At 39.6% G+C, this 25,410-nt stretch overlaps 1 protein-coding gene across 7 annotated transcripts in view; it reads right to left on the bottom strand.

Annotated features, from left to right (window-relative positions):
- SLC4A4 (solute carrier family 4 member 4) overlaps window positions 1-25,410 on the bottom strand; it is a 343,433-nt gene that overhangs the window by 273,184 nt on the left and 44,839 nt on the right. For 4 of the 7 annotated variants that reach the window (XM_072775340.1, XM_072775343.1, XM_072775349.1 and 1 more), the window contains exons 1-3: window positions 23,376-23,628; window positions 22,952-23,025; window positions 4,953-5,132 (exon numbers count right to left, since the gene is read on the bottom strand). In XM_072775340.1, the coding sequence (XP_072631441.1) occupies window positions 4,953-5,132; window positions 22,952-23,025; window positions 23,376-23,467 (346 nt within the window). In that variant the 5' untranslated portion in view covers window positions 23,468-23,628. Of the gene's footprint in view, window positions 1-4,952; window positions 5,133-22,951; window positions 23,026-23,375; window positions 23,629-25,410 lie in introns of those variants that run through there. The other 3 variants (XM_072775341.1, XM_072775342.1, XM_072775345.1) reach the window with 1 other exon arrangement.

Below are 25,410 nucleotides of genomic sequence, written 5' to 3'. Positions count from 1 at the left end.
AAGAGAACATGAGTAGGGGGAGGGCCAGAGGGAGAAGCAGACCCCGCTGCGCAGGGAGCCAGACGTGGTGCTGAATCCCAGGATCCCGGGATCATGACCTGAGACAAAGACAGATGTTCAACCAACTCAGGCACCCAGGCACCCAAGCGTCCAACTCTTAATCTCAGTTCACGTCACGACCTCGGGGTCATGAGATCAAGCCCCAAATTGGGCTTTGTGCTGGGCATGCAGCCTGCTTGAGATTCTCTCATTCCCTCTCTCTTTGCCCCTCCCCTGCTCTCTCTGTCGCTCTCTCTCCCTCTAAAAATAAATAAACAAACAAATAAATAAAATCAGCAATGCTCTTTTAAAAAAATGAATAACACATGTCAAATACGTCGAGGTGTATATATATAGCATAACTTATTTACTGGCAAGAAATAACTAACTATTAAATGTACATTTACAAACAATTTTCTTATGATCACTGAACAACCTGGTCCCTAACAATAGTCTCTCCATAGGACCCTCTCGGAAACTGAGTGTACAACACAACGCAGTACTCCCTCAGGGAGGAGGCCTCAGAGGGAAAGAGAATAGACGGCCTTGTTTCTTTTACAAGCTGTGCTCTAACTGGTCCCTGAATGCTCCCATGACTGATGCACTTTTAGTCTCAGTACCATTCTGATCTGTTCGTTCCCTTTTACCTGAGTGTTACTGGCATTGTTTCTGTTGCCCTTCCTGAAAAGCTGGTACATAATTATCTCAAAATCCCTTGGCCCACTCGTCTAGGTGAGCATCTCTCACCCTTTTATTATTTACAGTGACGATACGCTCTTGTTCCTACATTGCAAAATGAGAGATGACTTAGAGACAGAGGGAGGGAAAGAGTCAGATATCTCTCTCTCCCTCTCTTATAACACACACACACACACACACACACACAGGGGAGAGCACCTATGGTTCTGGCACAGGCTTTGCCCAAACAGACAGCAAATAGAGATAAACAGTAGCACTTTATTTGGCAAAGGGGTGCAGAGTATTAACTATGCAGAGTATTAACTATGACCTTTTTTATCTGCATTTCAAGGACTTTTTAAATTTTTTTAAAGATTTTATTTATTTATAACACTCGTAAAACAATCAATGTGATTCATCATATCAGCAAGAAAAAACCAAGAACCATGTGATCCTCTCATTAGATGCAGAGAAAGCATTTGACAAAATACAGCATCCATTCCTGATCAAAACTCTTCAGAGTGTAGGGATAGAGGGAACTTTCCTCGACATCTTAAAAGCCATCTACAAAAAGCCCACAGCAAATATCATTCTCAATGGGGAAGCACTGGGAGCCTTTCCCCTAGGATCAGGAATAAGACAGGGATGTCCACTCTCACCACTGCTATTCAACATAGTACTGGAAGTCCTAGCCTCAGCAATCAGGCAACAAAAAGACATTAAAGGCATTCAAATTGGCAAAGAAGAAGTCAAACTCTCCCTCTTCGCCAATGACATGATACTCTACATAGAAAACCCAAAAGCCTCCACCCCAAGATTGCTAGAACTCATACAGCAATTTGGCAGTGTGGCAGGATACAAAATCAATGCCCAGAAGTCAGTGGCATTTCTATACACTAACAATGAGACTGAAGAAAGAGAAATTAAGGAGTCAATCCCATTTACAATTGCACCCAAAGCATAAGATACCTAGGAATAAACCTAACCAAAGAGGTAAAGGATCTATACCCTAAAAACTATAAACACTTCTGAAAGACATTGAGGAAGACAAAAGAGATGGAAAAATATTCCATGCTCATGGATTAGCAGAATTAATATTGTGAAAATGTCAATGTTACCCAGGGCAATTTACACGTTTAATGCAATCCCTATCAAAATACCATGGACTTTCTTCAGAGAGTTGAAACAAATCATCTTAAGATTTGTGTGGAATCAGAAAAGACCCCGAATAGCAGGGGAATTTTAAAAAAGAAAACCATAGCTGGGGGCATCACAATGCCAGATTTCAGGTTGTACTACAAAGCTGTGGTCATCAAGACAGTGTGGTACTGGCACAAACACAGACACATAGATCAATGGAGCAGAATAGAGAACCCAGAAGTGGACCCTGAACCTTATGGTCAACTAATATTCGATAAAGGAGGAAAGACCATCCACTGGAAGAAAGACAGTCTCTTCAATAAATGGTGCTGGGAAAATTGGACATCCACATGCAGAAGAATGAAACTAGACCACTCTCTTGCACCAGACACAAAGATAAACTCAAAATGGATGAAAGATCTAAATGTGAGACAAGATTCCATCAAAATCCTAGAGGAGAACACAGGCAACACCCTTTTTGAACTCGGCCATAGTAACTTCTTGCAAGATACATCCACGAAGGCAAAAGAAACAAAAGCAAAAATGAACCATTGGGACTTCATCAAGATAAGAAGCTTTTGCACAGCAAAGGATACAGTCAACAAAACTCAAAGACAACCTACAGAATGGGAGAAGATATTTGCAAATGACATATCAGATAAAGAGCTAGTTTCCAAGATCTATAAAGAACTTCTTAAACTCAACACCAAAGAAACAAACAATCCAATCATGAAATGGGCAAAAGACATGAACAGAAATCTCACAGAGGAAGACATAGACATGGCCAACACGCACATGAGAAAATGCTCCGCATCACTTGCCATCAGGGAAATACAAATCCAAACCACAATGAGATCCCACCTCACACCAGTGAGAATGGGGAAAATTAACAAGGCAGGAAACAACAAATGTTGGAGAGGATGCGGAGAGAAGGGAACCCTCTTATACTGTTGGAGGGAATGTGAACTGGTGCAGCCACTCTGGAAAACTGTGTGGAGGTTCCTCAAAGAGTTAAAAATAGACCTGCCCTACGACCCAGCAATTGCACTGTTGGGGATTTACCCCAAAGATACAGATGCAATGAAATGCAGGGACACCTGCACCCCGATGTTTCTAGCAGCAATGGCCACGATAGCCAAACTGTGGAAGGAGCCTCGGTGTCCATCGAAAGATGAATGGATAAAGAAGATGTGGCCTATGTAGACAATGGAATATTCCTCAGCCATTAGAAACGACAAATACCCACCATTTCCTTCCATGTGGATGGACCTGGAGGGTATTATGCTGAGTGAAGTAAGTCAGTCGGAGAAGGACAAACATTATATGTTCTCATTCATTTAGGGAATATAAATAATAGTGAAAGGGAATATAAGGGAAGGGAGAAGAAATGTGTGGGAAATATCAGAAAGGGAGACAGAACGTAAAGACTCCTAACTCTGGGAAACGAACCAGGGGTGGTGGAAGGGGAGGAGGGCGGGGGATGGGGGTGACTGGGTGACGGGCGCTGAGGGGGACACTTAACGGGATGAGCATTGGGTGTTATTCTGTATGTTGGTAAATTGAACACCAATAAAAAATAAATTTATTAAAAAAAAGATTTTATTTATTCATGAGACACAGAGAGAGAGTGAGTGAGAGAGAGAGAGAGAGAGAGAGGCAGAGACACAGGCAGAGGGAGAAGCAGGCTCCCTCCAGGGAGCCCGACGCGGGACTCGATCCCCGGTCTCCAGGATCACACCCTGCACTAAACCACTGAGCCATCCGGGCTGCCCCCAAGGACTTTGCTTGAAACAGACCCCATTATTTTAGTCGGTAAGTGAAGGACTCCTTTCAGAAAGGCTTTTCCCCAACGTTCTGATGAAAAGCACAGAATTCTTATATCCTGCCCTTTGATCCTTCCTGTCTTACTTTTATTCTAATATGCTTAAGTCTTAATTTTGTGGTCTATCTCCAAGCTTTCCTCCAACCTTTGCTCTCTAATCTGGTGGTCCATCTGTGCTGTTCCTCTCCGGATAGTACTTCACTAGCTTCGAAGCCACCTGCTCAGTTTCGGTAGTGAGACTACAAGATTCGCAGATTCACATCACCACACTTCACACCGTCTTTAATTTAACTCTGTAAATTCACTTTTCAACACTCCTGAGCTGTTAATTCTAATTTGGCCTCTCATCACCTGCAATGACTGAGCCAGATCTTTATCTGTGCCACCCATGGTGCATTTTATTGCAGGTTCCACATTTCTGCAACTGTAGCGAAAAGATGAAGAATGTACAGAGCTCTGCCAACATGAAAAGCTGTCACTATGTAGCTCCTGTTGGGGAATCTCCCAAAATTGGCATGTGTTTCTATCGCTTCTCCCTGCTTCACATATTCATTCTCACTTCAGCCACAAAGCTCCCCAGATAGCCAAATATTCTCCACATCAGAAGAAGCAAAAGCAACATATGCATATACCTAAACATACAGTCCACCCTATCAATTGAATCCTTGAGTGTTTGTTCTCTGAATTATTATTACTCTGTTCTTAATAACGCTTCTATCCAATGTATGATATTTAATATCCTCAACATTTCAAGAACTGTACCAATCTACGTTCTTCTCTGGCTTACAGGATGTTTTTCCACTCCTCCCTTTCAAATCATCAACCTGGCCCACAACCTGGTTAAATGTCATCTATAACCCTATCAATGTCATATGTATATATAGTTCTCATCTTGATCTACTGTCTTAATAAAACCTATTTTAAGCAAAAGCAATCCAAAAATTTCTTTGAGTCTTCCTGTTACTATTGATTCCTACAGTTAAATACCATCATCTATAACACTCTGCCCTGTTTCATTAGTCAAAATGTACAATACACAAGCATGCCTAAATTTCATCAGATCTTTTCAGAATCCTTCCTACCAGATTCCCTGCTAGAACAACCTGCTAGGACAAAAAAAAAAAAAAAAAAGAGTCCCACAGACACTATCTTTTAGAGGAGACCACCCCACTACCATTGTGCCCCTCCCATTAGTCACAAGATCCTAAAAGATGTCTTTCCCAAAGATATAGAGTGAGGTGGTGAAAGGGAGCAACACCCAGAGAGTACTCACTGAGAGGCTTCAGGATGCTGCTGCTGGATTCATCAGCATTTTCCACATCTGATTTATCAGAATAGTTCTCAGAGACTCTTTCTTTTTCCTTCTTTTCTTTGTGCCCTGTCTTTCTCTTGTGGCGTCTCCTTCTCCTGTAGCTCTTCGGCACATGGACCCCAATGTAGATGGTATGGTGGCCTAAGAAAGGTCACAGATCATCAGTCATTTCAAATCACATTCTCTGCTGCATATAAATTTCACAAGCTCCTCAGGTCAGAAGAAAATGTCCATGAATTCATTACCATTTTATATTTGACAAATAAACTGGAAAAATAAAATCTCTTCCCAATTTTCAGTTCGCTAGAGTATAATTCAATCTGTTGGCTGGTGCTAGGATTCTGTGAGGGTGTACTCCAGTGCCACTCAGATAGACTCCTTTTAAAAGTTTAGGGAAGCCAAGAAATGCCAACCCAGAAATCAGGAATCCCTGATCCAGCCATACCTCCGTCATCAATTAGCTATTTGACCTTGAGCATGTCCCTTAACCATTCTGGGCCTCAATCTCGTCATTTGTATAGCAAGAGGCTTACACTGGGTGATCCCTGGAGACCTTTCCAGTTCTAACCCTCCTGAGTCCTGTTCAGGGTACCGAAAAAGGAGGTCTGGGAGCAGCAAAAAAATAAAGATCTAACTCAAAGTTCAAGAAGTCATTCTGCTGCAGATAAGCTCTTGCATTAAAACTTTTTTTTCTTTCTTTTTTTTTTTTTTTTTAACCAAATCAGCAGAATAGAGACTTAGAACTGGGACAAATTGAGAAAAAATAAGACATAGTTGGAGAGAAGATTTTAGAAATACTCAAATGTTCACACTAGGAAACAGCTAAAATGAATGTCAGTTACAGTGCCATTCTCATTTTTCTTTTTTCGTTTCCAAAAGTTTCTAAAAACTGGTTGTTGCAATGATAAAAATAAACCCAGCCCAGCAAAAATTGCCTTGAAGAGAAGGGCATGAGGAAAAAAGATTGTGAAATGCTTTTAGTTCTCTAGATGGAAGAAGCTGCAAAACTGACAAGTGGTATTATTTTTACAAAATCTGATAAGACGGGGGAAAAAAAGGAACTCAAAGTTCCACATCTTTAAAAAAAAATGGGAAACTTTTACTTTCACTTTATATACAGCATAACTTCTGAATGTGGGAACCACTATCTCGGAAGAAATGTGAAAACTTTTTTTTTAACTGCAAATTAGATTAGATTATCTCATCTTTCCCATTTCCTATTCTGGAATTACTCCTTGATGACCACTTTACAGTACCACAGATAATATCACACACCTAACATGCAATACGTATACATGCAGTACGTCTAATATAAACTACTGCGAGTTACTCTCCACAGTAACCCATCAGGCATATCTAAAAACACTATAATTCACAGGGATGTTCCCTTAAATTGGAAGGATTAAAACAATTATATGCTCCTTCAAGAGAAAGCTTCCAACTAAGGAATGCAGATCCCTAAATGAATGGGTTAGCATTCCAAAAAAATCTGGTATTTGGAATGAAGTTGGAGGCATCTATATAAAGTATGAAACTCCCCTCAACACACATAGACACACACACCAACTCAACTATTACAAAGCACAGTGAAATTCTCTTCACAGAATGAGTGCCAATGAGAAATTTATCATGTCTAACCATTTGCAAGCAAATTGTTCTCATGGGAAAGCTATATTATACTAGGAAGTAGGAAATGTCTCAGAAACAATGTGAATTAAGAAACAGTGTCAATTGTTTCCTGTGCTCCAGTTACCAAGGGAGTCCTGCAGCTTTATCTCAACTCACACAATATATGTAAGCAAAGCCAACCAATTTCTTCAGTAAATCAAACACTGAGAGCTTGGTTGCTTTCATTCAGGAATTAGGAAAACGTCATGAAAAAAATTAAGAAATTGGAAAATTTTAAAGCCTATCACATTAAATATTTTCTATATCTTATTAAATAATGGCAACTAAGCAAAAAAAGGGGGGGGCAGTTAAGCTATATTAGTCAAATTGATGTTACACAGAAAGATCTTTATATGTATCTACCCAAATCTGCACAGTGTCTTTGATAAGTCATTTAAAAGATAGTTTATATGGGTCGATAGGATTCTAAGATAAGATTTCTGACTATAAACTCTTTTTGTTGTCAACCTAACCAAGAGGGTGGGTGATTCAGAGAGTGAGCTTTCAAGGCCCATGGAGAGGAGAATACCTTAACTTCTGGGACCTAACTGGAGGTGTAACATCACAAATATGGTGTCATCTTATTCACATCATGATCACATGCCGTCCCCCACCCCACCCCTATGAAGAAGATTCAGCTTATCCCCATCTCTTCTAGCTCCTGCCTCAGGTTCTCTCTCTCTCTCTCTCTCTCTGTCTCTCTCTCTCACACACACACACATACACACACACCTCACTCACTTTATCACACACTATCACACAAGTGGGGAAGCTTTCAGATATGATGATGCTCTTTGCAGCTCAAATACCAAGCAGAACCGTGGTTCCTTGCAAGACACCCCAAATTTCAGACATTTTTTCTCAGCTTTATTGAGGTATAATTTGCATGTCATAAAATTCACTCATTGTAAGGATACAATTCAATGATTTGGGGATTATTTACAGAGTTCTGCAACCATCACCATCAATTTTAGAATACTTCCACCCATCCAGTAGTGCACTTTCTGTTCCCACTCCCATTCCATATAACCACTCTTAAGCATTTTTGATACTCTCAGTGATGGCCTCTGGGAAGCTACAATACTCTGGTACCCAAATAGCCATGACTTTTTTGCGGGGACCCTTACAGCACAGCAGAACAGCATATTTCCTGAGTGAAGAAGATCCTGCTTTCCAAGAGCTGCCAGAGGCGATCATGACACTGGGCAAAACTCAAAGCACCCTCCTTTTCTTCTCACACATTACCAGTAACTAAATTTTCCTTTTCTCTCTTGGGTTCAGGGAGAAGAGAAAGAGCCCGGTCCTGAAGTTAAATAAACCGGAACTCAGGGAAGGTGCTGTGTTTTCATCAATTACTTCTCCGTCACTCTCCATGTCAGCTTCTTTGCCCAGGGGAGGAGAACAAGACACCCTTGCCCTGGAGAGTGAAGGGGAAGGCTTTCTCAAAATGATCACCAAATATTTCATAAGCTGTACATGCCAGGTAACAAAAATACTGAAAGTAAAATGAGCTCAAATGGAAGCATTCTTGCTGCTCCCACAGAATACCTGTCTTCAGGAAGCAGAATTACTGATGAAAATATACTATTGTTGAAAAGAATCTCATAGATGGATTTCAATATTTATTTTGAATAAAGTATCTTTATCTGTCTCAGAGATCTGTCATGAAGAATGATGGCTATTTTTAAAATTGTAACTCATAAAAACGACAGCAAGCACTTAGGAAATCTACAAAGGTTGAGGGCATAGTATTATTTTATATATAAAATAAAAAATGAGAAACTTGACAGACAAGCCTTCCAATCCAGCAAGAGTCTACAAAACTGTAGATGCTGAAAGAATCAGGGACAGTTACCTGCTTAACTTGAAGAGAATTTTAGACTTCAGAAATAAAATAAAATCCCTCCCCTAGAAATTTCACCGAAGACTGTTTCCAAAGTTTCACCAAAAACTTCTTAAGAAGCAACAATTTTTTAAATAGCTATAATTCATAAGAGAAGGTTATTGTTTCAACTATACTCAAATAGAAAAAGCTTGTTTTAAATATTATTAAAATAAAGTTTGCATTTTTGCTACTAAAATTGCATAAACTAAAACTACTGAAATCTACATTTGACAGTTCATTTAGGTATGAGTCAAAGGGCATTCAGTCCTTGATTTGGCAGTGGCCTCAGTATCATGTGTTCAAATAAATACCCTACATACCTTTCTCTGACAGATGGTGTAAGTTCCCAACAAACTCTAAATGTCTTGGGAATATCTCATAATCCATCCCACAGCCAATACTACTGGGAAGAAAGTATGGTTTTCCTAGTTATCTCTGAATGTCAGAAATTATCACTAGGTGATGCCTGTATCTTCCCATCCTCACCTGCTCCACCTCAGCTGAAAGCAGAAGTACTGTGATGTTATCATGTCCAATTCTTCCAATTCCTGAAATAGTTCTAAATTAATGTCATTGATAGTTGCTATCATGTTTTCAGACCAACAGAGAACTCTTACACTTAGTAACCTAGTAACTCTACAGCCATTCGAGTTAAAGAGGTTTTCATAGACATTACCAAGGATGATTTAGAATTTTGTAGAATTAAACCTATCAAACCAGAAAAGGGTTTTATGTCAGCCAACCTCAAAATTCTAGAAAGGGATGGATAATTAAAGACCATATGCCTCTATACGCAAGATAGATCTATTAGCTCCTTTAAGAAACATATTACTGTGTTTACTGTACATACAGATGAGAGTAACTATTTGTTGGATACTTACAAATGTGTCAGGTTCTAGCTAGATCTCTTATACCCATTACCTCATGCAATTATGACAACTGTACAAATTAAACACTACTATCCTAATTGTACAGGCTGGGATGCCTGGGTGGCTCAGCGGTTGGGCACGTGCGTTTGGCTCAGGTCATGATCCCAGGATCTGGGATCGAGTCCTGCATCAGGCTCCCTGTGAGGAGCCTGCTTCTCCCTCTGCCTGCGTCTCTGCCTCTCTCTCTCAGTCTGTGTCTCTCATGAATAAATAAATAAATAAATAAATCTTTTTTTAAAAAAATGATAATGATTGTATAGGCAAAGGAACCAAGGCTCAGGGAACCTCCAGTCAGATGCACAGAGGCTCTGTGACTGACACTTTGCTGGAAGGGAGGTGGGTCGAGCTCAAACAATGATGGGCACTTGGGGGACACTTGTTGGGAAGAGCACTGGACGTTATAGGTAAGTAATGGACCACTGAAGTCTACTCCTAAGACCAATACTACACTATATGTTAACTAACTTGAATTTAAATAAAACCTTGGAAGAAAAAAATAAAGTTGTTACATGTTCTTAAAAATACAGATCGGAAAAAAAAAAAAAAAAAAAAAAAAAAAAAAAAAAAAAAAAAAAAAAATACAGATCGGTACATATAATCCAAAATACTTTAATAAATGAAATACAAGTAATTTGTTAGCTTATTACTCACAAACACATAGGAGTGTCCATAAGCAGCTCTAATAAGATATAATCCAAGTAACTGCTAATTTACTGGGGCATAAATACCAGCTCATGAAAAGAAAATGCTCTTCAAAGAGCATGATACAATTTTGCAATTAACAAGGGGAAAGTCAGCCCTGATGAAATGTTGGCATAAAGGTCCATATTTCAAACATATGCTACTACACAAAACAAGGCATGATTTCTCTTTTTGTATTTTAGACATAAGTCACTTATCACAGAAAAAAAAGATAGGGACACCAGGGTAGTTCCGTGGTTGAGCATCTGGCTTCGGCTCAGGTCGTGATCCCGGAGTCCTGGGATCGAGTCCTACAGCAGGCTCCCTACAGGGAGCCTGCTTCCCCCTCTACCTATGTCTCTGCCTCTCTTTCTGTGCTTCTCATGAATAAATAAAATCTTTAAAAAAAAAAAAAAAGGAGAAAAAAGAAAAAATAATGATGCATATGTTTATTAACAGGAAGTTATATATTGCCTATGTAATTTATTTATAAATAATTTTGAATCCTGATGAATAATCTCTTTTAATATTAATGCCACCAATTACACTTAAGATTAGGCATGCAAGCAAATAACCAGTGCAAGCGATGAAAAACAGGGAAATACTTTTCTTCTCACTGAACTGCATGGGAATTTTGTCTATTGAAAGCCTCCCAGAAAACCTTAAGGCGACCTGAGGTTCCCCAAGCGAGACTGATAAGAAATCTTAGCTTGTTATCAGCTGTTTACTAAGTATAGTGCTTTTAATATTTAATATTTGATGATGATGATGATGATGATTACAATCTCTAGGCAGGAACAAATAGCTACAGGAAAAAGGTCTTGAAGGGGAGTCAAGCTTATGGTTACCCAGCTAACCTCCTGTCCTTTAGCTCAGGAAACTTCTCCACCTGTCTTTTAAGTGTTGATTTCTAGCAAAGTTCTAATTATAGTCTTTAGAGAACTCGAAGACCACACACTAAGGTTAAATTTCCATTATAGTTACCATTATTAATAGCTAATAGGATGCAGAAAATGACTAGCATGATAAAAAGTTTGAATTAGTGAATACCCTTCTTTTTTTAAGATTTTATTTATTTATCCTTGAAATACACAGAGGCAGAGTCATAGGCAGGGGGAGAAGCAGGCTCCCTATGAGGAGCCCAATGAGGGACTCAATCCCAGGACCCTGGGGATCATGACCTCAGCCAAAGGCAGACGCTTAACCACTGACCCACCCAGGCACCCCAAATATTCTTAACGAAATATAACTTTAATATGTTCAGTAGTCATCAATTATTTTAAAATATCTAGGCTAGAATAAGCACTGAAAGGTAATACAGAAACCTACCTAATGAGTAAACAAGACTAAAAGTCATCTTATTTTTCATAAACTGCAAACCCTGAAGTGCTTCACAATCTCTAAAAAGTTGACTCTCCCAAGTAATTTTAACTTTGCTTTAGCAAAATCTCTTTTCATCTGTAGACATAAAACATAATCTATATCTCTATATTTATATCTACATTGATATAATATATAGACATATACAGAGATATCTATATAGTCTCCATATATAGGGAGAAGAGAGAGGGAGAGGTCATTTTTTTATGGACAATCCAAATCAAATCATATCAATAAAATGTCTCCTGCCATGGACAATACACAAAAGTGCCACACAAGTGTTGATCTTCCTTCTCCCTTCCCTTTCCAAGGAGGGAAATACAGAGCACAATTTCTTCTTATTCCCATCACCTTTGAGCCCTGATAACAACCTGTAAATCCCCTCCACTAGCAAAGGCACTCCTGAGGACAAAAGGGCCAACATTAGACCAAGTGTAACTCGCCCTTCGGTGGGCTGCTTTAGTCATTACACAGGGTTTCAATGTTCAACAGAGGCAACACCCTGCATAAACTCAATCTTCCCTCTTCCTGCCCAGAAACACATGCCTGGCAATCCCCACCCTGTTCTGGGTAGAGTTTCACCCAGTGCGTTCGCGCAGTAAGTGCCAACCCTCATGAGCTGTTATCCCTTTACTTGATTGAGCAGAATAGATTGGAACCAAAAGACCTGGGAAGGCCAGTGCCAGGTAGAGCAGTGCTAAGAGTGAAGAAGAAACATCCAACAGAAAGAGATGATCTCTCCACTCATCCTGACACCCCAGAACCCAAAAAGACCTGGTGGTTTTTTAATGTGAACTACACATACTGTCAAACAAAATCCACCCATGATCCAATCACGAAGAACTGACAGTTTCCATTATTTCTCTTACGGTCACCATTTGCACAACTGAATGGGAAACAGGGTTGGAAGAGAGAAAACAATGGCTAATCCAATTGTCATTGATAACTGGATTTGCAATTGCAGCCAGAGAGGCAGCTGAGACAGACACATAAATGCACACATTCACACTCTTCATCCTACCCACATTGTCCATCTCTGACTCTATTATGGCTTCCCTTTTAACACTGGCCTAAACCCTGGCTGGGCAATAGGAAGAATAGTCTTTACTTGCTATAGACAGATAATCCACCATATAGTTAATGCACTCATGGCCAATCAGGTATCAAATATTTAATATTAGTTCACATAATTCCCTCCTCTCACATACCTATACACAGGGAAATGAGAGATGGATAATGCTGTAAGATTGAAACAATGACGAAGAAAGTGCTCCAAGTGACTTAAATTAGCCTAAATAAGACCAATCTCAGAATCTCCATGGCGGTGGTTTTCCACATGCATCCAGAAAAGAAGACAGCATTCACTGACACAGGAGCACATAATTATACTTTTAGAGTTGAAATGACCTTAAACATTACATGGTTCAATTTCATTTGCCAGTTGAGGCAATCAAAGCCAAATAGCCAGTTAATAATGTGAAGACTGGAATTCTTGGGGCTCCTAGATAGGTAAGGTTTCTTCTACCACTTTCCCACTCCCATGATGCCAGCCCACCACTACCACGATTCCTCCCACCTTCCACTGTCTGCAAAACATGACTAAAAAAAAAAAAAAAAATTAGTCCTTTCAAGTTTGTAACTACCTAGAAGGAAAAAAGGGATCAGGGAGTCTCTGAAAATGCTTCTCTCTTATAATTATAGCATGACAAGTTTAAAGATTTATTTATTTATTTGAGAGAAAGAGCATGCACACACACATGAGCATACATGAACTGGGGGATGGGCAGAGGGAAAAGAATCTCCAGCAGATTCCCCACTGAGTCCAGAGCCTGACTGGGGGGGAGAGTGGGGGCTCAACCTCTCAACCCTGAGATCATGACCTGAGCTGAAACCAAGAGTTGAGGACTCAACTGACTGTACCATGCAGGTGCCCCTAGAATTACAAGTTTAAATCCACAACCCTTAGGTTCCATAAACTGCCCTAAAATATGAAGATGTTCTGGCTATGATATCTGTCCTCCACTGATCACCACTGATCGCTTCGAGAAATGGTAGAAAAAGTTTTAGTCTTTCCTTCTATGTGCTCCATTACACTCAATCAATTAAAATATTTAGAATGGTTACAGAATTTTTAGAGCTCAAAAGGATCTTAGAGAGAATACAGCTCAACATTCTCACCTCACAGATGAATGGAGGAGCCTGGAGAGGTGAAAGTGATCGGTTGTGGCGACACTGACAGGAACCGGAATAACAAGGACATGGACACTTTCTCAGCGTGGTGCTCATCCCCCAAATGAAAAGCTTACAAAAGTGGGGCCCACCAGGCTGTTTCTTCTTCCTCTCGCCTTTTCATGAGCTCTTCCGACACTTATCATCCTCCTCTCCCCAGTTCTTCCCACTTCCTGTTCTTCCAGGTGCTTCTTCCAGTTCTCATCCATCTCCCTTTCCAAGCTCCCTACTGGCTCCAGAGGGAACAGTCCTCAAGCCTCCACAAAATGGCATATGAATTTCCCAAATTGCTCACAGTAGAAATCCAGAAGCAATGGCTCCCATTGCAGCCTCTGTCCATCAGCAGATCCTGGCAATTCAACCCATTTGTCTTGACCTCTGTCTTGTCTAGTACCCACTCTAGTCTAACTCAAAATAATCTCTCAACTGAATCCTAGCAACAGTCTCCCCACTTCAATCTCAGTCCTCCTGGAATGCTTCCCCCATGTAGCAGCCAAAGGGATCTTCTTTAAAATGCAAATTTTGTCTGGTCGCTTTCCTGCAATGGCTCCCCAGTGCACACTCAGTACAATCCTAAATCTTTCGAGTAGCATGAAAGGCCATGCATTAACTGGGTCCTATCCACCTCAGGCCACTCTCACCTCATCCTTTAGGGTTCAACTTAATGTCACTCTATGGGAAATATATACCTCTGTTTCCCACATACACTCACCCACATACATGATATACTCTCTAAATTATCATATCAGCCAAACTCGTGCTTAGATAATGACTGGTTTATTTGACTGAACAATAACTGTGGCCTTAATCAGAATGTTTTATCATGTTCAAGGAGCCATATGAGCCTGGAAAAGTAACATATTTGAGTTTATATCTGCAATTGTTCTTAACATTTTGATAAACTTAAAGAAAAATAAACCGCTTTGCCTCAGTTTTAAAGTTAGTAAAAAGAATTAATATAGATACTAATCAACTAATTTGTTGATTACCAGATATCAGTATTACCTTTAGCCTGAGAGCATTCTGGAATCACAGCAACCATTGGCAAGAAAGTACCAACCACTGGTAATAAATTGTAGGCAGGGAATATATCCAAGGGAGATGGTATCTTAAATTTATAGGGTTCATCCTGGGGATTTCAAATTAGTTTACTTATACTCTTTGTGAAAGTAGGAGATAGGGAGGCACAAGTGTTATTTCTTTGTAGAACAAACTGATATTCAGAAATTAGGTAACTTGTCAATGGCTTACTGCCAATATCAAAGTATTTTTTACATATTATCCAAGAATCCTCAGAGCATCTTTGGTAGCTGGATAAGAAGATAGATTACTGGGATCCCTGGGTGGCGCAGTGGTTTAGCGCCTGCCTTTGGCCCAGGGCGCGATCCTGGAGACCCGGGATCGAATCCCACGTCGGGCTCCCGGTGCACGGAGCCTGCTTCTCCCTCTGCCTGCGTTTCTGCCTCTCTCTCTCTCTCTCTCTCTGTGTGTGTGTGTGACTATCATAAATAAAAAAAAAAAAGAAGATAGATTACTAACTGCCCTTTGCATAAAGGAAATGTAACCATATAAGCATGAGTGGCCTCATGTCACCCGCAAAGGGAGGGCACAGACAGAAATAGAAATAGGTTCTAAGACTCCTGGTTCTCCAACCCATGGCACAGACTGGATAGAAATACCTGAACAATCAAATACTGATCTAATTTGCTGAATATATGTATCTATCAGATTCAATTATGAGCTTTCATTCTGCATCCAAGGCATTTTCTCTGTTTTTCGGTAAGAATAGAATTATTTGTTGAAAATTGAATAATTACCTAAAGGTGGGGTGGTGATTTAACTAAACTACAAATGTGCAGTTCTGGCCCTCCAAAGCTGATATGATGGCCAAGATTAATAAAATTCGAAACCTACTTTTTCCCAGAAGTTTCGGCCTGCTAAACGGTATTGAGCATTCTACCATGAAAAGAGTCAGTAAAATAATGTCTCAAGAGGCTTAAGTAGGGTCTATTCTCCTTCCAAAGTCAGCAGAGTATAAAGAAAGGTGAACACACTGGATACAGTACTGCCTTCTAATTCTAACTCCACGGAAAGGTAAAAACAATTAACTGGATTTAAAAGCTTTTGCAGCTATTCAGAGAAGGGAGTTATTTAAGTCACCTATACTGCTGATTCAATGCATGTCACTCACCACCCTCCCCACCTTCACCTCATCCCACCTGGCAATCAGCAGCATTAGGGGCAAAGTGCTTGGAACCTCCTGTGAGCTCCTGTCATGGCAGGTCCTCACCTCAGTCCCCTAAATGCTATCAGCCAAAAAAGTAAAATAAGATTTTAGAAAATAAAATAAAATCCCACCAAGAAGCTCACCACAGCAACGAGAGAGCCTCATCTGAGCTTTATTCAGCTTTATCCTAGTTTTACTCTATTCTCCCCCGTCAGACCCAATTCTCAATTCCCCTAATGATTTTGAATCTTGTGATGACAAAAATGGGGAAATATTTAGCTCAGGTTTATTTCTATACTATTGCATAATCTCATCTAATTGGTACCTAAATTATATAATAACCAACAAAGAACAGAATTATTCTAGTTCATGTTGGGTGGGGAGGAGGAATGTATACATCTCATAGAATATATACATTTCACAGAATATATATATATGTGTACATATATATTCTATATATGTGATATAGATCAATAATTAGATTGATCACAATCCCTGAATCCTCTTCATTGGTGGGAAAATACCATACACTTTATATGTGTTTTCCAGAGGAAGCAATTTTACAGGCTTCATTAGACAGTGGGCACACACTTTATTTTAACCTGCATACAATTATAGTTAAAATGCCTCTACTTGGGAAAGAAGACAAATTTACAAATCAGGGGCGATATGTGTCAGAGCAGTTTAATCATGAAAATCAGATATCACACCCGGAACCTAAAGAGAACCAGAATGAGTCCAAAGAGAAATCGAGAGTAGGTCTTGGGAAACTTCACTTGACCATTCTATCTTGCCTTTTCCAATGCAAGAAGCAAAAGGTAAGTATGGTTAGGAAGGCAAAAGATAGGTGTTGGTAAAAATGAATTAAGCAAATAAAAAACATTTAGGCCAATTACAATTTTTGGAATGATAATCATCGAAAATTATTGGTGAAAACTGTATCAATCAGAAAGAAGAAGTATAGAAAGCAGTGCAGTATAAAGCACTCCTGTTCCCAATGCCCAGTACGGCAGCAACATAATTTCTGATAATTATCAAAACAGTTCTATGGGAAATGGCACATTCTATTATTCCCATTTTACAGAGCGAGAAACCCAAAATCCAAACTGTAATTTTCTCCCTTCACTTATGTAATGATTCGGCAGAGATTAGTTAAAAGTCTTAAAACTTTTATTCCCAGACTGATGCTTAGCCACCCTGCTTTAACAACCTCAACAATCATTTTAACTTAAAAAATGAGACCAAAAAGCGCATCAAACAATATGTCCCCAAAATAAGTATCAATGAGTTTCAAAAATATGACCAGATAAAAAGCTTCTAAAAAGAAACTCAACCTACAGACAAAAATTGCTGCAGGTATATCATTTCAGAATTTCTAGATCCTTGCAAAACACAACCAACTACCAAGTTCAATTTCTTATGGTTTACTGTGTAAAAAGAATGTGGACACCTAGGACAGAAAGTGTCTTCAAGAGGACTTTAGCACATACTGTACTACCAGGGAACTCTCTACAACTGGAAAACTCTGGGAAGGAATGTCTGATTCCAGTTTCAAAACCCATGGAATTACCCTCAGAGCCCCTGAAGCTAAAGAAATCTATATGCAAATATTTGACTTCCCTGATACAGCAGGTGTCAAAGAGCTCCTAAGCTACGTGTTGTCTGCTCTTAGGGACCCTGGTGGGCTTGCAGCTGAGGCCATGATGAGAAAGAAGCAGAGCGCTGAGAAGGGGTCTGTATGGGCACAACCTGCTCTGGGAAACCCAACTTGCTGTTCAAGTACCAACCCTTACACACCTCACCACATTTCTTTAAAGCTCTCCAATGGGTGGATACAGGTTTCTTTTAAGAAGGCTTTTCCTTCGGCAATATTTGCCTGAGCGTTTCCTCTGTACACACAGTTTCTGAGCAATCAGAGTGAACACCAGAGAAGAGGTCAGCAAAATGCAACCGGACACTTATAGCCAGCGCTCAGAATAGCCCCAGCTCCAACTTGGCCCCTCCCTTCCCATCCGATAGGTTTTCATTCACTTCTTCTCGGCAATTACGTTTTTTACCATTGTAATTATTAACAAATGTCCACCCAGCCCCACTTTTTCTTTAGAATACTACCTCCTCCGATACACATAAATACGTCATCACGATATCCTCTAGTGAAAAATAGGGTTAAGTCATTATGATTTCATGTCTGTAAAATGTTGAGATCCTGACCTCCAAAAACACCAACATCGTGGTTTCATTAGTTTAGTCTCTCTCTTCGAAGGACAGGGTAGAAAAGAAAAATGCAAACACGATTTAGGGGCCTCTTTAATTTCTCAATATAGATATATAAACAACATAAATATGTATAAATATGTCAACGATCTCTGGAAAATCAAATAGCAGTAATAGCAAGGACAGGATCTTTAGAGGCTATATTGCTTCATTTGATTAGAGTACAAAGGGAGGGGCACCTGGGTGGCTCAGTAGCTGACCATCTGCCTTTGGCTGAGGTCGTGATCCTGGGATCCCAAGATCCTGGGATCAATTCCCCCATGGGGCTCCCCATGGGGAGCCCGCTTCTCCCTCCGCCAGTGTCTCTGCCTCTCTGTGTCTCTCATGAATAAATAAACAGAATCTTCAAAAAAAGAAGATTTTTTTTAAGGGAACCAAATTTCTGACTAAAAATTTAAACAGTCTTTAGAGGATTATATAAAGTAATTCTGCATGCGCTTTACTTAATGTTACATATTCGTGTATTCAGTTCTCCCTTTTAACAAATATTTAGTAAACACCTATTCTGTTCCAGACTCTGCTCTACTTTTCTACCTTTGTTTCCCTAAAAAGAATCCTACCATAAATTCCATGAATTTTTAACAATTCTCTCTCTTAATGTCCATCAGTACACATGGGAATTTGTAAAATTATTCTTCCATTTGGACAGATGGGAGCGCACTTCCTTCTAGACTTCGTTTTCAATGGAAGAGGAAAACCACCACAATGTACCATAATAGCTGTGAGTGCACTGATCACACTTCAGAAACGGAGACACGTTTCAGCCAATATTGTCTTGCTGTATTTTATGCTTCCTGAGTTAGACTTGATGTTAAGAAAAGGCCCCTCCTCATGAAGTCAGAGTTGCCAAGGCTTGCTGGGAAGTTACCTAGCCCTACAGAGCCAAGGCCTTATCTCAAAGGATAAGGTGGAGTTTGCTCCTTTCCCCTATTGCAAAATATGAGAATATTAAGTAATCTGTTTATATCATACAGATCCAAAATCTTGGCTGGGTTTTTAAGGATAAAACATCCATAGGACTTCCTAGTTGGAAAGAGCTACATGAGACTCTTTCTTCCGATCTCAACCTTGGTTCACCCAGTAAAATTTGGCAATTTCCCCTAAGTGCGTTTGAAATGAAAATTTAGTGTTGTTCCTCATGGCCAGCATTTCTGGGTCATCTGGTAACGTCAATTTGTCTTCTACAGACCAATTCTGTGGAACTGCCTGGGCTGGAGCTGGAGTCTTTTGATATAGAAACAAGTATGAGTATCTGAAACTTTGAAAGTTTTAAATGAGTTAATCCACAGTAGCCCCTCCATGACAAAAATGTTAACTTTATAAAACTACAGATAGACATAGACACTGATGTAAAATAACCAGCGGAAGAACAGACATAAAAGCTTCTCTTTATGTTAAAGATTAAAATTGGCACTTGGTCACCTTCTTTAAAGAGTATCTCTTTAAATGATTAACACAAATGTACATGAAGGAAATTATGTGAAAATGAGGTTTAGGTCTTTAAATATATCCCACATAAATTCATTATTTAAACAGAAGATGACTCCTCTTCTGACTCACTCTATTCTTAGTGAGCTCTGCAGTTGATGGTTTTCTATTGAGTTTTTAGACCGTGGATTAAGCATCATGCCACCCACCGAGAGTAAAGTTGAACCAGGTGAGCTGGGGGCGTGGACGGAAGTCTCAGTCTCCCTCCTCTCCACAGAACTCTGGCAGAGAAGGCACTGTGAGACAGCATCTAGTGCTTCTCACCTTCAGGCTGAGCTGAATCCGACTATCACAAATTAAGGGACCCTCAGAAGAATTTTTAAAGCAGGACCCTTTCAAAGTAACTAAAGCTCCTGGACCTTAGTCACACTCAATCTCTTATTTGTGCAAATTACTTCAAAAAACAAAATTTTAAGTTTTCTTTTGCCAAGTGTGCTGCATTATGCTTTAGCCATGCTTATCCTAGGAGCAAGAGAAAGAACCACCTGGATCAAAGGAAACATTTGATAAAATAAATGAAAGGTGTTCCAGCTCCTTGCCCTTTGGATTTCTGATCCTTAAAAATGGAGCACTTACTTCTGCCATAAATGTACCAGAAACTACTTCAGAACAAGATAACAGTTTGTTTTCCTCTAAATACACCCTTCTCTATGCAGTTAAAAATATGAGATGGACTCGTGTCCTTGTGGAAGACATTCTTGCTCAAACCATGAATCCTTATTAGAGGTCTTGATAATTTTCACTCTCAACCACTGAGACCATGAATAAGCCATGAACCCAGCTATTTCAACTTTTTTATATTTTAACTGGAGTTACTATAATATCTAAGTGATCCCACTCCCACCAGATAAAGCCAGGTAAGAAAAAAGGGAGGGTCAACTAAGAGGGCACTAAATTAGAAATGAATAGTCCCTAACTGTAGTTTCAAGACTCGTTTTACTGTAGGGGTGCCTGGGTAGCTCAGTTGGTTACAGGACCAGCTCTTGATTTTGGTGCAGGTCATGATCTCAGGGTCATGAGATGGGGCCCCATGTCCAATTCCATGCTCAGCATGGAGTCTCCTTGAGATTCTCTCTCTTCTTCTGCCTCTCCCCTGCTCAAGCTTTCTCTCAAAAGAAAAAAAAAAAAGAAAGAAAGAAAGAAAAAAAAAAAACTTGTACTACAGAAGAGCTTGCACTGTTGAATATTCTCCACCAAATAATGGCACCAAAAGCAACTATCCAAAATTCAGTAACAGGCAACTAGCTAAATATGCCTCAAAAAAAGTGTAATCAGCTCAGTCACCAATCAACATGAAGGATAATCTTAGAACAGAAGTCTTATCAGAATACAAAAATACACAATATCCATGTGGCAAGTTTAATTATCACAAAGCCAAACAATTTTACAGATGTTTCTACCATATTTTGTTGTCTTTTTGTTTCTTCTTAGAGAAACTTGACTACATATTTGTATGCTATTCATTACATTGTTATTTTAATTTTGTGCTTGAAAATCAAGGAAAATACTTTAGGAAATAAACTTCTTAGTCAAAGCTTTAAGAAACCCATGTATAATATCCTATTGCAGTAGAGTGCTGTCAATCCTACAGACCTTACAAACTCAAGAAATGATTTACATCTCCTGTGAACTTAGCACGAACATTATTCTCAAGGAAAACACATACACACACACACACAGAGTACATCTCATTCCCAAACCTTCTCACTGATTTCTCTGCTTTGTCTCAAAAGTATATATTCATTCAATCTACAATATTTCTTACATTCATATGCTATAAGACTTTTACTTCGTCTCTGACACTGGGGCAGTGACAGTCACCACAGTGGAGACTTAACACCAGAGGCACAAGAATCTTAAGACAGAAGTTTTACTATTTTGCCTACACTAACCTGACATTTTCCCACAGTCGTGTTGTAAAAGTGCAAGGAACCCATAAAACAATATAAAAGAAAATACTGTAGTTTCCTTTTTCCTAAGAAACTTAGGCATCAAATTCTTATTATTCAGAGTCAAGAGCATAAGTGAGGGAAGGAGGGAAATGGGGGGGGGGGCGGGGCGAGGGGACTACACAGAAGAAACCTGGTATGCAAACATAAGAAACGTCATGATGGCCATACTATTGCAACTATTCTAGGAGTTATGAGGAGGCATCACGTACCCAGGACCTGCTGTTCAGTCTGGTTGAAGAATCACTCCAGAACATGAAATACCCACCCTTTTTCTTCCAAACCCTCCACCCCACTAGTCCAAGTTTTTGGTAAGCATTACATGTTTACCAAACAGCACCAATCAGACTAGAGTTTCCAAAACACATACAAGTTGTCTCTCAGGTGATTTTAAAGGGAAGAATATATGACACAGTTCACTTGCAAGTTTCATTTAACTTGATGAGTATTGTCTACAACTCTGATTTTTTTAAATCTCATTGTAAATAATAATATCTTGTTTATCTGTGATGCCTTCACCTAATCACTTTAATAAATATTAATTGAGCCCTGTCTTCTCATATCAAGCAAATAGTATTGTTCCCACATTACTGATACGTCAAAAGACAAGAGAAGAGAGGCACACTGAAAGCATGAGAGCACCAACTAAAATTTAACTCGTATTTGGTTTTTAACAGGCACTGGGCAACATTAACAAAAGAGGTCCTGAAGGTTTTTTAAGTAAAAAATGTCCATCATTTCCTCACTGAAGTTCATCCATGATTACCCCTCTTTATAACCTCAGTTTATACCCATTTTTCCTGCAACAATGATATCATTCTCCTTCTTCTGTAACATCTGTTTCTCTACCCTGCAAGCTACAAGAAAGAATATTAGAAGATGCTGCCAAATACATTTATATAAATCTAGCAGCCTCTCTGAATTAGTCATTACAAGGTGGTAAGTATCTGGCAAAATATTTATTTTTGACAGAAAGGCACAGCTAACACAGGCACCTGCTTCAAAAGTAAGACACCTCCTCCCCCCTTATTTTTAACCATGCAGGACCACACTGATTCAGATTCTAATGGCCCAATGAAGTTCTTAAAATTACTTTCTGTGTTGAAGCAAAAATGTGCAGACTAATAAAACCCCATAGAAAAGCTTTAGTTTTTAACTTCAACAATATAGCTATATGCAATGTATGAGTGCTATCATCTACAAAGACACAAGTATATGAATATATACTTCCCCAGACCCATTAAGCTCACCTTCTACTTCTTCTTCATCACACACATGCTTAAGGAAGGAAGCCCCTCTGTCCAGGACAGCTTCATCCTCCATCCTATAGTAATAAAAAAGAAAAAAAGAATGCTCAGACTTCTCCTGGAGTGAGCCACTTGAAGTAGCCCAGCTTCTGGGCAGGTTAACCTGCAGGCTGCTGTTCATGTTAACAGGGCAGAGTCACTCTTCCTTTGGTGTCTGCTACTCCTTCACGCAGCTCCTCTCATCTGGTGCTTGAAAATATGCCGGTCCCACATAGCTTCAGTTCTAACCTTGAGAGGGCACCCACATGGACAGGTGAGAGAAAATCATCTCAATCCTATAGGCTGGATGCTGGGGGCTCTCCCTTTGGGATTTGCAAAAAGGCAGGGGGGAAAAGATGAAAGCAAAAAAAAAAAAAAAAAAAAATACCAAGAGAGGAAGTTTGGTTTGTCTGGAGTGCTCGTGATGATCGTTTGTGGAAATCCAGCTTCAGTGCTTAGCTCTTTAAACACCCACTGCATAAAAATGTATACCCTCACACACACACACACACACACACGCGCGCGCGCCCGCGCGCACACACGCACACCCACCCACACACAGCAAACGACAGGGAGTTAGGCTAGTGCACAGTGGGAGCCTAGCTTCCAGCCAGCCTCTTAATACCAGCACAGCCCAGGATTCTCTGTTGAGTGGCAAGCTTTGAGTCACATGTTGGCCCTACGGAAATCTGACATCTGAGGATTATCCAGCAACCCAGCTCCAGCAACAGTCATGTATATACGCCACCCATTCATTCATTTCCACGTTCTTATCACACATCCCTGTGTATACCTGTCCTGTTAACTCTTCTCTGAAGGGCACAAAGTTCTTCAGTTTGTAGCCACATTATGCTGTCTGTCCTGCCTCCTTACATAATAGGATCTGCTCTGCAATTTCATATGCTAAATAAGACCTCAGAATCCATCCAAGTAATGACAGCGTTTTTACGGCCCCTGATGCCAAACATGTTTCTTAGTTTATAGGATGAGTTAAGGTTGATTTCCAAATTCTGTGACTTCTTTTCACTGCATTAACTTCGACACGCAGAATTCCATGAACTCTATTTATAGTGAAAGCAGAAAAAAATCCCGAATTGCTCAAATGCTGCTTGTGTCGCACCGGTCTAGAAACAAAGAACTTTCTCTGGAGACAGCTGCTCTATGTCATACCGTACATAAGCTCTGCCAGAGAACCAAATGTTCACTCTGTATTCTATTCATCCAATTATATGCTCAGGCACTGAATATTGTAAGTCTGTTTTCCATATTGTCCGTATAACTTATTCTTGTGCTTCAGATATTTGTTATAATCTATGTGGATATGTGCTGAATTCACATTTTCCTCTTTTCTATTTTAAGAGCATATCCATCTTTCAAAGCAACCATCTGAGTGTAAAAAGTCAGAAATTGAGCGTCAGGTAGACCTGGGTTTTAAAAATCTAGCGCTACCATTTAATAAATGTATCACCTGAAGCAGAGTATTTAATTCTTTGAGCCTCAGTTTTTCCACCAATGAAATTGGGGGTAACAGTATCAACACTGCAGGATTGCTTTGAATTTCACAAACGTGAAAACACTCAGTTTTGTGCCTTGCACCTACTACATGGTCAATAAAGATAAGTTTCCTTCCTTTATTCTTTTCTTCTTTCTTCTTACCCTGAACTTTACTGGTAGACAATGCCATTAGGAAACTTGTTACCTTTGGACACTTGCATAACATCTTCTTTTAGGGATAGGGGTCTTGTATGCAATTTCATCCTGATATATATCTTTTTCCTCCTCTATATTCAAACTAAAAATATAAAACTAAAAGCAAATAGGATATAGGAAATCAGGATTATGGTGGAAAAGAAAATGCCTTGAAGACTTGAGAAGTCAAATCATTTACCAGGAAGATTAAATGATACACATAATTTACCAACTCAACAAATATTTAATGTCTGCTATGTTCCAGGCACTCCTCAGAAGGAGGGGGAATACATTCATTCACAAGACAGACAAAATTCCTAAGAAACCAATAATAAATAGATGAGCAAAGTACTCTTAGATAGCATTAAGTGCTCCGCACAGAATAAAATGAGGCAAGGGTTGCTTGGCATAAGGTGGTTCAGAAGAGGTTTCTGAGGAGCTGACATCTGAGTGGAGACAGAAATGACAGGGAGGAACCAGGTATTTGAAGATCTGAGTGCAGGGAGCATTCCAAGCAAAGGGAACAGCAAGTGCAAAGGCCCTAAGTGGGAACAAGTTTAGCATGTTCCAGGAAGGAAATGAGGTCAGTGAGGCTAGACAGAGAGAAGGTCAATGGTAGTGGGCAATGCTGGAGGAAACAGGTCCACGCAGTCCATGATAAGCAGACAAAAATCTTAGGTGTTACAGGAGCCACTGAAGAATTTTGTTTTGTTTTATTTTATTGAGGTAAAACT

The sequence above is a fragment of the Canis lupus genome, chromosome 14 (assembly GCF_048164855.1).
Source record: "Canis lupus baileyi chromosome 14, mCanLup2.hap1, whole genome shotgun sequence".
Taxonomy (NCBI): Eukaryota; Metazoa; Chordata; class Mammalia; order Carnivora; family Canidae; genus Canis; species Canis lupus.
This window is presented reverse-complemented; position numbering and strand designations above follow the sequence as displayed.